At 39.9% G+C, this 17,061-nt stretch overlaps 1 protein-coding gene and 1 pseudogene across 1 annotated transcript; one reads left to right on the top strand and one right to left on the bottom strand.

Annotated features, from left to right (window-relative positions):
• Positions 1 to 1,862: 1,862 nt before the first annotated feature.
• On the top strand, positions 1,863 to 7,037 carry LOC118794512 (annotated as a pseudogene).
• A 739-nt stretch (positions 7,038 to 7,776) lies between these two features.
• Positions 7,777 to 16,043, bottom strand: LOC118794514 (Golgi apparatus membrane protein TVP23 homolog B-like). The gene is made up of 7 exons (XM_036552775.1): positions 15,987 to 16,043; positions 15,341 to 15,414; positions 14,893 to 15,037; positions 14,465 to 14,554; positions 9,968 to 10,096; positions 9,260 to 9,388; positions 7,777 to 7,800 (listed from the first exon to the last, which is right to left on the bottom strand). The coding sequence occupies exons 1-7, from the start codon at positions 15,996 to 15,998 to the stop codon at positions 7,777 to 7,779; spliced, it is 603 nt and encodes a 200-aa protein (XP_036408668.1). The 5' UTR covers positions 15,999 to 16,043.
• Between the last annotated feature and the right edge of the window lie 1,018 nt (positions 16,044 to 17,061).

Genomic DNA, 17,061 nt, shown 5'->3' on the forward strand with positions numbered 1-17,061 from the left:
GAGCCTGTTGCATTACTCTGCACCTATGGAGGAACAGAGGAAGAAAAGGAGACTAAGCTTACTTAAATGCTTTATTCAAAATTGATGACCACGTGACAAAAAGACTGCGTCGCTACCAGTCTTTTATCACATCTAACGAAATTAAATATGTAACTTCAACTAAATGTGACTGCTTCTAAACGAAAGCACTTCTCTGTCGTTGTACAAGTAAGAAAAACAATAATGAGCGCATACGAGTAAAAGCGGCAGAGGAGCCATTCTCTTTAATTTCGTTCCTTTTAACGTCTTTTCTAACGGAAAGGTTTTCACTCCACATCATCAATCGATGACAGAGAAGACCGTAAAACAGCTGACCATGGTGAAATTTAATCGCATAATTTAAGGTCCAGGGTGTTCATTTAAACCGCGTCGTGACGTTTTTGTGGAGATATGATTTCTTTTGGTTCAAAATTGTGTAGGTTAGAATTATAATTTGCATAACAAGTGGTGCAGCATAACAAAAGGACATCTGGGCAACAGGAATGTTGTGTAAGGCAGATTCAGTGCAAGATAGCTGGCAACAGTGTTATTGCCAACAGAAGCTTCCTGTAAGTGCTGATGAAGGGCCAGACTCCCCAACCACTGTTCTAACTTGTCCTACAACTGCAATCATGGGCAACTTCTGCTTGTAGCTCTCAGCACAGTCCCTGTGTTTTATTACAAGGTATGTTGTTATTTGCTCCTAACGCTTATGTACCCAGTCCATGCCCAAAGTTTAGGAAATTGTACCCTGTTGATAAATGCTTTGTGTATGATCATTATATAGGATATGTTTATTAAGTATGAATTATTATTATAATTATTGTGATTATTCAGTCATCTCAGTTAGGGGCTAATGCAGGGTTGGGATATGGTTGATTAATCCCTGCTTAAGTGCTTTTGTGGAGTTCCTCCCAACAGTAGTATTCCAGGAAATGCTGTCTTTTCTATGTAATCAGATGACCTCCTAAAGGGAGTGGCAACGAAAATATATTCTGAATGTCACATGAACTTTGTTAGACACAGGCTTCAACAATAAGAGGTATATAAGAACCTTTAATCCATTTGCTTCATGTATTTAGTTCTTAATGGGCAATTGAATACTAATATCTTGCAATGTTTTCTTACCTGAGTAACTAACTCAGTTACTATGTATAAGGAGGCGTTAAGGCAAGTTTTCGGACAATTTCATATGCTCTGAAAATAAGTAGGCCTACGTAAACGGAAAATAAGACACTAAGCCTACTTGCACGCTTCATTCTTAATTGATGACCACGTGACAAAAAAGATTTAACCACTAACACTGTCACTTTTAACAAAACTTAATATGTAACCTTAACCACTACGCAAATTCTAACGTCAGAAGTTTGAATGGGAGATCATTGTGTTCAGAAAGTTAGTACAGTATCTAACACTGACCTGTCCCTGAGTTGAGAAAGTACTCGCTGAAAAAGTCTTAAATAAATAGTTGCCGTTACCACGGTCCTTCATTTTTTGTTTGCTTCCCGTTGTAAACAATGCCTCTCCACTATTCTAACACTGATATTCAACATAAATCTAGCAATTTAAAGAGCTAAAATAAATGAATAGTTTTTATCTCATTTATTGTTGTTGAATTATTGTTTTATGCATTGCAGAGCGGCGCTGCGGGGCGTGAGAAATTTTGCAAGTTACTGCTAAGCAAACTCAGACCTGGGCTGCTTAAGATCCTGTGTGGGAAGTATATGTTTGGGGTTGAGTTAATCCAAAATGAGGGCATTTTGCTGGAAAAGAATGTCTCCTTATCTTCCAATATACGCATATTCCAACTTGACACATAAGCGTTTTCACTCTGCAATCGGTCCATGCAGGAAGAGGTCAAAGACATTGTGACCAGGGGTAAAATTGGTCCGGGGCTCAGCCCCAGCACATAGACATACGCTCTTCTATGTCATCAGGGGGCGCTCAGCCGCGCACATCTTCAACAAAGTATATATATTTTAGACTTTTGTCGTTCTTCACAATTTCAAAAATGACTACAACACGTTTCCTGTAGCTGTAGAGAACATAAATGAGGTGATGTAAGAACTTGCGAACATCAGAACTTTCACGGGGTTTCCCTTTTTTCTGTCAATGGGTTTCCTAAGGAAACTTTCCTTACTTTCGCACTTTTTGTAGGGCCCGTGTTACGTTACATGGTTCGCTATGTTTTCATTAGCGTTATTAAGCTTCTCATAGTTTTCAGTTAGCATTTGCTATATTTTCTAATGTTAAATCGCTGTTTCCTCAAAGCTAAAATTAGCTAGAATTTTTCCAATCACACCGGTTTTAGCTTACGCGCTAAATGGCTAATCACACCGGTGTGACCGTACGCGCGAAAGGGTTAAACACTACCTAGCAGACCAGCGATCACCTCAGTTACTTGTCAGTCGGACAGCAGATGGCACAGTGATAGGTGGATGGCAAGGTAAGGAGAAAAATAGTTCAGAAACTGACACGTTTAATGACAGAATGTAAATTGTTCTGATATTCTGCTTAAACAATGTTTCGATATTAGTAAATGATAGTTTAACGTTAAGTTTGCGGCAGGTTGCCTCCGATATTTGGTTGCTAGCTAACTGTTACATTAAGCTAGCTGGCAAGCTCTACTTCAAGTTAAACTGTCAAGCAAGCTAGCACGTATTGAAATCTCTCAGCATTGTCAGGCCAATCGTGGTTTGAGCAAAATAGATCAACTCAAATGACTTCCATGGCTAGGTAATGCAGGCTAGTCTGACCATTTCCTATCTGTAACATTAATTAATGAAAAGGAACTAAGCTTGCGGTCTTTGTCTTGCCTCTCATAGGAACATGGCTTCGTTTAATTTTAGATTATTAAGCTTTTTTACACTCCCATTTTCACTTAGATAATAATGATCTGATGAACCAACTGTACATGTAGGCTACAACTGTACTGAATTATAATATATATAATAATAATACAGAATTTTTAGAAAGTCATGGAATTTGATTGTCTTCTCTGTGATGGAACTGTAACATTAGCCTACCGTTTCCACTGTGTATTGATGTGGAAGTTAAAATCTAGCTAGTTGGTATAATGTGTCTTCAGTGAGTACACATGTAGTTGCTTCTCCATTTTTTCACTTTTCTATCTATAGATTATGGTTAGCAAGATTGCGAGGAAATGGTGATTGAAATTTTATGCAACTTTGAAAAGTCATGGAAAGGTTTGGAAATTTGAAGAGGTGTTGACAGCCTGTGTATACTGTGATATTGTAAGATGTAAGTTAATTCCACTTTAATGTAACTATTAGAAAGACTGTTCTATTAATATTACTTTGTATTATTATTATTTTCTCTCCTTTAGTGGTAAAAACACCATTCCTATATTTGATACAGATACACAGGAGAGTGCACTTACAGAAAGATTTTATTGTCATCGGGTGTAGTTTTGCGCACTGCCAACCGTATCTAGAATGACTTTGATTAGCGTTTTAGTGTTCAGAGCAGAGGGTGGTCTCACCTTGTAATATTTTATTTACAGTTTGTCAAATGATATCAGATTTGTAGTCGCGCACACACACAGAGCTACAGAAACTACAGAACCTCAGCAATCTGATAGAAGCCAAGTCTACTACGATACAACAGTCCCTACAACACAGAATCAAAATACATCACAATACTACACATAAAATTCTAGAGGTAGCAGGTGTTAGGGAGTAGGGATAGAAGTGGAACCGAGACACAGTTTGAAGAGGTGATCTTCAATCTGTGTCGGAAGATGGCCAGTGATTCTGCTGTCCTAACCCCCATGAGAACTTCATTCCACCACTGAGGGACCAGTACAGACAGCTATCGTGTCTGAAAAGAACGACCCCATTGGGTCAGGACAGTCAGTTGCCCTGTGGATGCAGAGCACAGCAATCTTGAGGGAATATAGGGTTTGAAGAGGGGTCAGAGGTATGAGGGGGCTGTCCCATACACTGTCCTGTATGCCAGCACCAAGGTTTTGAACTTGATGCAAGCAATAACAGGAAGCCAGTGAAGTGAGTGAGGAGGGGAGTAACTTGACTACATTTAGGGACATTGTAGACAAGCCGTGTAGCTGCATTTTGGATTAGTTGTACAGGTTTGATTGCACAGACAGGAAAGCAAGCAAAGAGGGAGTTGCAGTAGTCCAGGACGTGAGAGGACTAGGGCCTGAACTAGGAGCTGTGTTGAATATGTATTGAGATGGGGGCGGATCCTTTGGATGTTGTACAGGAAGAATCCGCAAGCCTGACTCACTGCTGTCACCTAAGAGGAAAAGTACAGCTGGCTCATCAGTAATCAAGCAAGACTTTTGACAGTGCTGTTGGTTGTAAGCCTTGTCGAGTCTATGCTCTCGCAATATATATTTGCTAATTTGTTTTTTGTTTCCATGATGGAAAACAAGGAAAAGCTTACAAGCAAACATTTTATCCTGCCTCCAAAACAAAATGTATTTTTTGTACTTTTTGAGTTTTTGAGAACACATGTAATTTAAGGTAAGATGTGTAATTTAAGATTGACAGTTAGTAATAAACATGCCAAAATGCTTTAACAATGTTGTAACATTCATCTAGTGTCTCTTCAGTTCAACATCGTTACATTTTTCTAGGTCCAAGAAGACAGCCGCCCTGTCCTGAGGCACCAGTTTGCTGTGAGAGTGAAATTTAATGCTGATCACTGTCCCTGACTCTGTCACAAGTTGGCATAGATTATTATGGACCCCACTAATGAATCTCAAAGCTTGTAAGTGTTGTAAACGATTGAAACAATTCATCAAATTTGTAACAGTGCTTTTTCATTTGAATTAGAATAAAACATTGAAAAGAATAATTTGTAAAGGAAATGTTAAAAACAGAAAATCCAGTCCAGTTGTGGAAAATTCTTTCCCATCCCCAAAAAAGTCAGTTGAGAAGTTCATAGAAAACAGTATATAAGAAACGGTGAAATAGAAACACATGAAAACTAGTAAATGGAAACATCCAATTCAGAGACTGAAAGCGTGCCTGTTGATGGGCTATGGAAAGTATCAGCAGAGTGTCAGAATGTCAGGGGTTTCCCCATAATAATAATAATATAATAATAATAATAATAATAATAATAAGTAAATATGCATCTGTTGTAGAGACGAAGACTTGTACACAGGAATGGAGTCCACGATTTCAATCAGTAATCAACCTGAGTGAACAAATCCAGCAGGAACCCCCTGCAACATACCTGCTGAATACTGTCAGGGAGAATCTGGATGAGTCTGGAAGGGTCAGAAAATGGACCTTTGGAACAAAGAATCCCAGCATAATGACCAGAACCATAATGATGGTGGGAGAGACAGGAGCAGGGAAGTCCACCCTCATCAATGTGATGGTCAACTACATCCTGGGCGTGGAGTGGGAAGACAACATTCAGTTTCAGATTATTGAAGATGAAGGAAGAAGCCAGACTGAGTCTCAAACCACTGCTGTTACTGTGTATGAGATCTATGGGCAGGAAGGGGTTCGAGTCCCATTTTCTCTCAGAATCATTGATACCCCTGGTTATGGGGACACCGAAGGAAATGACAAACTCATTGCTGGCAACTTGCTGAAGTTGTTCAAATCTGAAAATGGTGTTCATCAAATTGATGCAGTATGTTTAGTTGTTAAAGCCTCACAGAATCGTCTCACACCCTCTCAGAGATACATATTTGATGTCATCCTGTCTTTATTTGGGAAGGACCTGAAAAATAACATCATGGCTCTGATTACATTCTCAGATGGGGGGAAACCAGCAGCCCTTGCAGCCATTGACAAAGCTGGTGTTCCCTGTGCCAGAAATGAGAAAAACCAACCTGTTCACTTTAAATTCAACAATGTGTCAGATGAAGATGAAGATGGAGGTTTTTTGCAAAGAAACTGGAAAATGGGAGTGGGAACTCTGGAGAAATTTTTCCAGACCCTGAACACGATGGAGGTGAGGAGCTTGCAGATGACTCAGGAGGTGCTGGTGGAGCGTATTCAGCTGGAGGCTCGTATACAGAGTTTACAGGAGAGGATCAGAGAGGCTGAGAGTAAACAGAATGAGCTCAGACAGACACAAGATGTAGTGTAGAAACACAAGGAGGAAATGGAAGCAAACAAAAATTTTACATTTGAGATAGAAGACCATTATAGAGAGCTAGTTGAAGCAAGTAAACCAGCTACCAGCTGCAAAAAGTGCGAGATGACTTGTCACCATCCATGTACATTCATCTTGTTTGGTTGGCTGCACTTGTGTGCTGTAATGTCAGAGGGTCATTGTACAGTCTGTCCTAGCCAATGCAGCTCTGGGGATCACATCAGAGAGAAAAAAATGTATGAACAAAAGACTTGCATACTCAACATGACGAGTGACGATCTGAAAGAAAAATATGAAAAAGCAACAGGAGAAAAAGCAACAGCAGAAAAAATGGTGCAGAGCCTTGAGGAAGATCTCAGGAAAACTGAAGCAGAAAAGATAAGACTCCTAGAAAAGTTATACCAGAGTGTAGTTAAACTGGATCAGATTGCCTTGAGACCCGAGTCAATGTGTACTCTTCAGCACATGGACTTCCTGATCACAAAAGTCAGAGAAACAGGAAATGCAGAGAGGGTTCAAAAACTGGAGGACATCAAGAGAAGGGCTGAAAAAGCACTACTGTACGAGAGGGAAGGCCCTTCTGTCGCTGAGAGAGTAACTGGCTTCATTCCAAATTTCAGGAAGACCAAACAGGAAACTGAGAAACCTTTAGAGTAAACACATCTAAACAAAAAAGAAACAATTTGCCAGCTGTATGTACACTTTACTATATTTATTTTGGGGTCATAAAACTTAAACACAGCCTTCAGAGGATATCTTTCATACTCTTTTTCATTCTTCATGAATAATAGGACTGCATGCAAAAGTACTGATTGTTGTCAAAAGCATTTCTTCTGTTCTAGAAAATGCAGTGACTGAATATTTGGCATCCTTCTTTAGCTATCATGACCATTTGTGTTGCTCTTTGCTTCTAAGAGTAGGAGACACTTAGTATGATGCTCAATCGTCATATATCCATATGTGCTGTAACGCTGGGTAATAAAGGAAATAGCAGTTAAATAATAATTAAGCAGCTTTGTGGAAACGGGGAAAAATAGATAATCAACATTAGCTCTGCATATCTGAGATCATTATTTACTCAAATGTAAATGTCTGTTACTGTGTTAATGAATTATGATGTACTGCTAGTAAGACATGATCTATATGTGGGCAATTCACTGTGAGCTGTTTCTCACCATGGATCTGAGCTAAAGCTAGTCTAATTTCAAAGGACAACAGGACAATGCACGTTGGAAATACTAAGTTGGCATTTGTCATTGCTCACATACAAAGACGTATTTACAAAGAGTCTTTTTATTCTGATACAGACATCAAAGTAAAGACATCGGATATATAATACTATACAGAAATAATGTCTTTGAAGAGGAAAAAAAAATCACATTTTTGAAGAAACAAAAAAGAGCAATTACAAAAAAAACATGCAGATCCTGAAACTGTCTATGAATTATACAGCAGAATAAAAATGCAATGTATGGAGTTTCAACTGTTCTATCACTCAAGTGTTACAGCATTTTTAGAAACTGTAATTTACTCCATAGAAACAAGCAGTGATTCCTTTCAATAAGGCAAGAGATTTTTAAATGTCTTTAAAATCAGAAATTACTGTTATATACATGGATAGCAGACATGCTGATTGATTCTCCTTTCACCTGTTTCTCTCTAGAATTCTTCTTTAGCCATTGCCTGTCAACAACACAACCAGCACAGAAACAGATCATTACATTTCTCATAGACAAGTATTCAGCTGGAATGAAATAAAGAGTAGTGCTTACTGTCAACTGTATCACGTGTGGTCTTCCTTCATTACAAACCCTCCTTATAAAGCAAAAGTAGGAGCTTTTCCATCATTATGAACCACTGTATGCTGTACAAGTTACCTAATGAATCCCAAACAGCTGCAGGATTTTAGCATCAGCAACTGACATAAAAGGGGTCAGTTTCATATTGGCATGTTCCTGTTAACAATTATTTTAGGTGATTACCTACTCCAAATAACCTCTAAAATGTGTAATTTAAATTAATGTGTAAATACCACTGCAGCATAGGATATTTTGCATAAATCTTGTTTTCCCACTTTCAAAGATGTTTCTTTCAGTGATTCTAACAGTCAGTGACTGATGCTGTTTAAATATCCACTCTGAGTGAAATTCTGGCCGTGTCATTTCATATAAACCTCCTGGATCCCTGCTGAACTGATGTTTTTGGCAACATGATTTCTGAGAAACTGAAACTATCAACATATGAGACCCTGACAAACAGGAAGCAGGATGTGGCTCAAACGACAAACGGAAGGATGTAAACCGTTACCACCTCTGAACAGAAGAGGAGAAATGGAAATAAAAATTTAAAAATGCATTTAAGATGCACCCATATTAATAACGTTTAAGAGATGGACGCAGGGTTGCATATGAAACTGTTTTCTCACTATCTTTTTATGGAGCAACTCTTTCACAAAAGGAGTATTTCTCATAGGCAATTATTCAGCTGGAACAAAATAAAGAGTAGTGTTTACTGCCAGCTGCATCATGTGTGGTGTTCCGTCATTACAATCCCTCCTTATGAAGCCACAGTAGGAGCTTTGGGATGTAATTCCATCATTATGAACCACTGTATACTCTAAAAGTTAAATAATGCATCCCAAACCACTTTATGACAAAGAAGAATATTGTATTGCATACTGTTTAAACTGAGCACCGTCACATGGAAGAACCCCACACACCGTCTAGGACAATACTGAACAAAGGATTACATTGTTTATTTGCTTGGTCAACAGCCATAGCTTGTATATGACAGCCATATGTTTCACATTGATATTTTGAGGTTTCTGTCCTTTTTGTTTCTTTATCATCATAATTATTATTATCCATTTATGCAGTTGGATATTTACTGCAGTGTTTCAGGTTAAATTCATTGCTCAATTGTACAGCAGTAATATCACACCTGGAATTCAAATTTACAACCAACTGACGACAAATCATCTTCCATAAGCACTCCACCACCCTGCAGGACTGAGACTGCAGATGCAGTTTAGTGTAGGAGCTGCACTGCAGCACTGAATGCGGAAGCAGGCAAACAGGAGCAGTAAAGCTCCAGGTGAGAACGCTGCCCCTTCATGCTGCCGTGTGGATGTGAAACACTGTACCTGCTTAAAGAGCTGACGGCCAAAGTAGCTGGTGTCCATGCTCTTCAGGTTGGTCCCCCCGCCCACTTTGCAGCGGACGTAGCCATACAGGTTGGCCCATTGCAGGACCACGCCCATGATCACCACTGCCTGTGTGCCCATATAAGGGCATGAAAGAGGAGAGTGCAGTCAGCAGCATAGAAACTGAATGACTAGAATGGTTCTGCTGATAACAAGCAAGAGCAGGCTACATGCAGCAACCACCAGGCAGCCATATTTCATAGAACAACAAATATCAGAATACTGTCTATTAGCTCCTAATATTCTGAATGCAAATCTGGACTCCTGAAGAATGCCATCATGTCACAATACTGGATAGTTACAGGATAATATTCACATAATATTTTCCTTACCTCTCAACAGGGACCAGGATAGAGTAACTGCCTTCCATCATTTATTTCCAAAACAAGCCTCCTTATTTAGGACTTACACACTTTAATCATAATACAATACAATATTATGTGTTATAATGATACTATATACATTATCAATCTATGTCACTGTATATTCCCCAAGGAAATGCAGAGTTTGTACCATCGCTTGGGGACAACAGCTGTGCACCCACATGGACTCTGAACCTGCAACATGCTGGTAACAAGCTCAGGCTCCTAATCACTACCCTGCACTGCTAGGCTTTACACTGGAAGCACAAGACAGTGGTGGTCTCACCAGCCACTTGATCTTGAACGAGAAGATTGTGCTGAAGATGAAGAACACCCAGACGATGGGGCACACGGTCAGCCCCAGCCAGAATATCCTGGACTCTGAGCTGGAGGGGACTTTCCTCCCGGCCCCCTGCTGAACAGAGATAAGGGAGAAACTCGGGGCCTTTCCACAGGCTGTGCCTGCAGCTGATCCAAAACTCCTACAGTGCCGACCATCCTGACTGCATGTGTGTGTCCAACAGAGCTGTACTGTGTGTCCAATGTATTGCTTACTATTCTTCTGCCTGTGACTGGGACAGTTATGTTACTCTATTTTTATTGTTTTAATATTTTATAGTAATACTAGTATTTTATGGGATAGTAGTGTTGTGCTGTTTGCAAACAAATCTCATGGATTTGAAATACTGGGTCATTATTCTGCGACTGAATTGATATGTTGCTCATCTCTTTCAAACATGACAGCTTTTTCACATGACTGTAACTCTATAGATTCATAGACTCATAGATTTTCCCTCTAAAAGTGTGGCGGTGTAGCATTGTAGAAAGAAGCAGGGCTTGTAACTGACGGCTACTGGTTTCATTTCCTGCTGGGGCACTGCTGCAGTACCCTTGGGCAAGGTACCTAAGACAGAATTGCCTCCGTAGATACCTATATGAATGAGCTGTATGAATTGATAACGTTTCAAAGATTAACAAATATAAGTTGATCTGGGTAAGACCATCTACTTAATGCCAACAATGTACTGTAAATGCTAAATTATTGTGAACTTTAATTGCAGACTGCTTATAATAATGCTTCATTGAATTTGGTTCCTCTGAAAATTCAAATTTGGTTCTTCCTCTCAAATTTGCAGTTTTCTTTTGGTTCATTTCTTCTCGGAGTCTTGTCATCATTTGGGCATGTTCACACCTTGATTGTTGTCAAATTTTAATTTTAAATACAAGGATGGTTTAATTCATTTGACACTATGCATGCATCTGATAGTATTGTGACATATACCAGCACACACAATAAAGATGATCATTTCTGTGTTGCTCTTATATACCATTATGTACTGTAATGCTGATATTGCATGGGTAATTAGTAAGTGCATAGGCCCAGGTTCATTATGAGGATCTGTGTAAACGAAATAGCAGTTAAATAATAATTAAGCAGCTTTGTGAAAACGGGGAAAAATAGATAATCAACATTAGCTCTGCGTATCCGAGATCATTATTTACTCAAATGTAAATGTCTGTTACTGTGTTGATGAATTATGATGTACTGCTAGTAAGACATGATCTATATGTGGGCAATTCACTGTGAGCTGTTTCTCACCATGGATCTGAGCTAAAGCTAGTCTAATTTCAAAGGACAACAGGACAATGCACGTTGGAAATACTAAGTTGGCATTTGTCATTGCTCACATACAAAGACGTATTTACAAAGAGTCTTTTTATTCTGATACAGACATCAAAGTAAAGACATTGGATATATAATACTATACAGAAATAATGTCTTTGAAGAGGAAAAAAAAATCACATTTTTGAAGAAACAAAAAAGAGCAATTATAAAAAAACATTCAGATCCTGAAATTGTCTATGAATTATACAGCAGAATAAAAATGCAATGTATGGACTTTCAACTGTTCTATCACTCAAGTGTTACAGCATTTTTAGAAACTGTAATTTACTCCATAGAAACAAGTAGTGATTCCTTTCAATAAGGCAAGAGATTTTTAAATGTCTTTAAAATCAGAAATTACTGTTATATACATGGATAGCAGACATGCTGATTGATTCTCCTTTCACCTGTTTCTCTCTAGAATTCTTCTTTAGCCATTGCCTGTCAACAACACAACCAGCACAGAAACAGATCATTACATTTCTCATAGACAAGTATTCAGCTGGAATGAAATAAAGATTAGTGCTTACTGCCAGCTGTATCACGTGTGGTCTTCCTTCATTACAAACCCTCCTTATAAAGCAAAAGTAGGAGCTTTTCCATCATTATGAACCACTGTATGCTGTACAAGTTACCTAATGAATCCCAAACAGCTGCAGGATTTTAGCATCAGCAACTGACATAAAAGGGGTCAGTTTCATATTGGCATGTTCCTGTTAACAATTATTTTAGGCGATTACCTACTCAAAATAACCTCTAAAATGTGTAATTTAAATTAATGTGTAAATACCACTGCAGCATAGGATATTTTGCATAAATCTTGTTTTCCCACTTTCAAAGACGTTTCTTTCAGTGATTCTAACAGTCAGTGACTGATGCTGTTTAAATATCCACTCTGAGTGAAATTCTGGCCGTGGCATTTCATATAAACCTCCTGGATCCCTGCTGAACTGATGTTTTTGGCAACATGATTTCTGAGAAACTGAAACTATCAACATATGAGACCCTGACAAACAGGAAGCAGGATGTGGCTCAAACGACAAACGGAAGGATGTAAACCGTTACCACCTCTGAACAGAAGAGGAGAAATAAAAATTTAAAAATGCATTTAAGATGCACCCATATTAATAATGTTTAAGAGATGGAGGCAGGGTTGCATATGAAACTGTTTTCTCACTATCTTTTCATGGAGCAACTCTTTCACAAAAGGAGTATGGAATGGAATTCCATCATTATGAACCACTGTATACTCTGAAAGTTAACTAATGCATCCCAAACCACTTTATGACAAAGAAGAATATTGTATTGCATACTGTTTAAACTGAGCACCGTCACATGGAAGAACCCCACACATCGTCTAGGACAATACTGAACAAAGGATTACATTGTTTATTTGCTTGGGCAACAGCCATAGCTTGTATATGACAGCCATATGTTTCACATTGATATTTTGATTTCTCCTTCTTTTTTGTTTATTTATCATAATTATTATCCATTTATGCAGTTGGATATTTACTGAAATGTTTCAGGTTAAGTTCATTGCTCAATGGTACAGCAGTAATATCACACCTGGAATTCAAATTTACAACCAACTGACAACAAATCAAATTCCATAAGCACTCCACCACCCTGCAGGACTGAGACTGCAGATGCAGTTTAGTGTAGGAGCTGCACTGCAGCACTGAATGCGGAAGCAGGCAGACAGGAGCAGTAAAGCTCCAGGTGAGAACGCTGCCCCTTCATGCTGCCGTGTGGATGTGAAACACTGTACCTGCTTAAAGAGCTGACGGCCGAAGTAGCTGGAGGCCATGCTCTTCAGGTTGGTCCCCCCGCCCACTTTGCAGCGGACGTAGCCATACAGGTTGGCCCACTGCAGGACCACGCCCATGATCACCACTGCCTGTGTGCCCATAAAAGGGCATGAAAGAGGAGAATGCAGTCAGCAGTGTAAAAACTGAATGACTAGAATGGTTCTGCTGGTAACAAGCAAGAGTACATTACGTGCAATAACCACCGGACATGCATATTGCATAGAACAACAAATATCAAAATACTCTCTCTGGCTCCTAATATTCTGAATACAAATCTAGACCTACTGAAGTATGTCATCATGTCACAATACTGGATAGTTACAGGATAATATTCACATAATAATTTCATTACCTCTCAACAGGGATCTGGGTAGAGTAACTGCCTTACATCATTTATTTCCCAAACAAGCATGCTCATTTAGGACAACTTACACACTTTAACCATACCAAAATACTATAGTATATGTTACATTGTTGCTATTTGCATTATAATTCTACGTCACTGTATATTCATAAAGACAATGCGGGGTTTGTACCATTGCATGGAGGGGACAATGGCTGTGCATCCACATGGACTCTGAACCTGCAACCTCCTGGTAATAAGGTCAGACTCCTAATTGCTACACCACACTGCCAGGCTTTACACTGGAAGCACAGGAGAGCAGTGACCTCACCAGCCACTTGATCTTGAATGAGAAGATTGTGCTGAAGACGAAGAACACCCAGACGATGGGGCACACGGTCAGCCCCAGCCAGAATATCCTGGACTCTGAGCTGGAGGGGTCTTTCCTCGCGGCCCCCTGCTGAACAGAGATAAGGGAGAGACTCAGGGCGTTTCCACAGGCTGTGCCTGCAGCTGATCCAGAACTCCTACAGTGCCGACCATCCTGACTGCATGTGTGTGTCCAACAGAGCTGTACTGTGTGTCCAATGTATTGCTTACTATTCTTCTGCCCGTGACTGAGACAGTTTCTTTACACATATATTTTGTTCTGTTTTCATATTTTTAATAACCTTATTTCACACAGTCCATTGGGGAGCTCATGTAATGCTCTGTTCATGTGATGCATCTTTTGACATTAAATTACTTCCTGCTTTTGGAGAAAGTAAGTTATGTCACATGAACTGTGTGTATGTGTGTGTGTGGTATGTGTCTGTGTATATGTGTATGTGTGTATGTATGTATGTGTACATGTGTATGTGTGTGTGTGTGTATGTGTGTGTGTGTGTGTGGTATGTGTCTGTGTATATGTGTATGTGTGTATGTATGTATGTGTGTATGTGTGTGTGTGTGTGTGTGTCCTACCTTCCGCGACTCAAACACCCAGTGGCTCTTCCCATCATCATCCACCTGGTTCCACCATCTCAGCCCCACCAGCAGCCTGCCTGTGACATTCTGACAGAGGGGACACATTTCAGTGTTGCACTCAAAGAGGGAAATACACCGAAACATAACTCACTATGTGCTTTTGGTTAAAAGTGGCAACTTTCGCTTTGTGTGTCATCCTGTACAGATGCCATGCAGTGCAGCCTAGTGTACAACGTGCACAATATGCATGAAGACACGGCTGTGGAATTCAGTTTCATGCTGCAAAGGTCTGTATGGTATGCGGATTGGTTGAAATAAGCGGGTACAGTGAATGGAGATGGTGCCATCCCGGTGATTCACAGATCAGTGAATCTGTGCAGACTCTGGGCAGCAGAACGTGTTTAAGCCCTCGCAGGACCACCGACCTTCACGGTCCAGAAGTCGCAGGAGAGGAGGAAGATGATGGTGACCATGCAGGCGATGAAGCTGCTGCTCAGGAGCTCGCATAGCAGGTAGACCAGGATGGCGCTCGCTCGGAAGAACAGGTGGAAAAAAGAGGCCAGCGGGTGCCTGGGACACAGGATTGTCATCGTTTCGCTTAGCGAACAGTGTCACTGGCCCCTGCAACATGACCCAGGAACGTAACCACAGCCTAGGAGTTACAGCACCTGACAGCAGTACAGGCTGGACAGCGCTAATATGACACCCCAGCAAAGTCTGATTTCATTCTGTATGTCACCCTTTCACAGCACTGTTAAATCAAAGGTTCCATAACCCAAGCAGACCGAACTCCAGATACGCAAAAGCACTAGTTACGGGGACCAGGAAATTGATTGACAGGGGAGTCAAATAACAGACTCTGTCTGGACTCACTTGATCTTTGACCTTCTTTCTTTTGTGTCTGCATCGTCTTCATCGAACATAGGGACGTCATCCTCGTTTAAGTCCTGCCAAAACATAATCTCTAAAGTAAAAACACACACACAAACACACAGACACACACACACTTGAACGGCCTGAATTTCTTGTTCTAGTCTTGACAGAAGCTAGTATATATTGCTGGCTTTTTACGTTTTGCTCACAGGCGAAAAAGGGAGAGAGGTATTAGGTAACGTGTGGGGGGCTCTCAACTAGATTGCTTTAGTAGTGTAGGCATTTGCAGTGATGTAATCTATTCTTGGGTAACGTTCGCTAGTTTGCTAATAATGTATGCTAGTGGCTGCAACTTTGAAATCAACATATCAAGCAGGCTGTTGGTTATGAACGCTTTGCAAGCACCAACATGGCTAGCTAGCTAGCTACCTCACGTTTGCTCACGACGTGACTAGCGTATCTGCTCTAGATAGGGTTCACAATCAATACGCGAGAACATGGCATACGGATTGCTGTTATTATTAACAACGTTGATGGTAATTAAAGAAGAACGAGATGTCCCTGTAAGTACTTGCAGCAGAAAGGCAAAAGAAACCAACTTTTTTCTGGCTAAATCATCAGAAAGGCACTTCTGTTGCAAACTTACCTGCCTGATCATTTCGGACGTACACGTAAGCAACACTTCCTGGTGACGTGTAGGTAAACAAACGCGTCCTCCACGTGCCTGCGGGACCCAAACCGGAAGCGATGGCGTTTGCTTTGGACATCCTCTACCGGGCTGAGGGTGTATTAAACATATATATACTATATATAAACCTATATAAAACTCATTTTTAGCTAAATAAGTCGTCGCACAGATCCGCTGTTAAAGGGAGACTTGCAAGCGTAGCTACCAAGCCTTTTACAAACTTGGGTATTTTAGATGTAGCAGCTCCACTAGCAATACCTAACATTTCTAGTCCAGACTGTGTTCACTGTCAAGCATATACTGTGGGTGAATAAATGTATGCAGACATACTATTTTAGTGACAGCACACATTCATCGCTATAATTGTAGAATATAGTGCCCTCGGTTGTAACTACGACATGGTTCGAATAATGTCTGCGTATTTTAAACAATTTATTTTCGTAGCTGATGCGATTCATACACATGCCTGAATCGTAAAACATTGTAAAACATTTTCTAAAATAACATTCCCAGTAATATTTGCAGAGACTTCTGCCAATGACCCCCTCTACTGGTGGCGTAGAGAAAGCAATTGAGGCTCTGGGTTAAGGGTTTTCTTTCCTCATCAGGTTTGTGATGTCTTTCAGATCGATGCGAGTCGTGTTACATGCACATACATTACTCTTGCTTTATGTAATTCTTACATAGTAAAATATTATAAAATATATGAGAATCATTTATTAATCATTTATTAATCATTAATCAAAAATCATTTATTAAATTTTGAGCATTTTATGCAGGGTTGCACATCATTTACATGAGACAGTATTTCAACTACATAATTAGAACAGCAAATTATTTTAAAAATAAATAAAATGCAACAACAGCGAATCTCTGCAAGCTTACACTCTACACCCTAGCCATTCACTAAACAAGTTGATTTCACTAATTAGCTCCTCTACCTGGCTGCAGTTCAGCTGTGTAAATTCAGCTGGTGTAGTGCATGGGTGGAACAAATATGTGGCAGGATTTTTACTTTCTGAAGCCGGGTGTC

Source organism: Megalops cyprinoides, chromosome 19 (assembly GCF_013368585.1).
Source record: "Megalops cyprinoides isolate fMegCyp1 chromosome 19, fMegCyp1.pri, whole genome shotgun sequence".
Taxonomy (NCBI): domain Eukaryota; kingdom Metazoa; phylum Chordata; class Actinopteri; order Elopiformes; family Megalopidae; genus Megalops; species Megalops cyprinoides.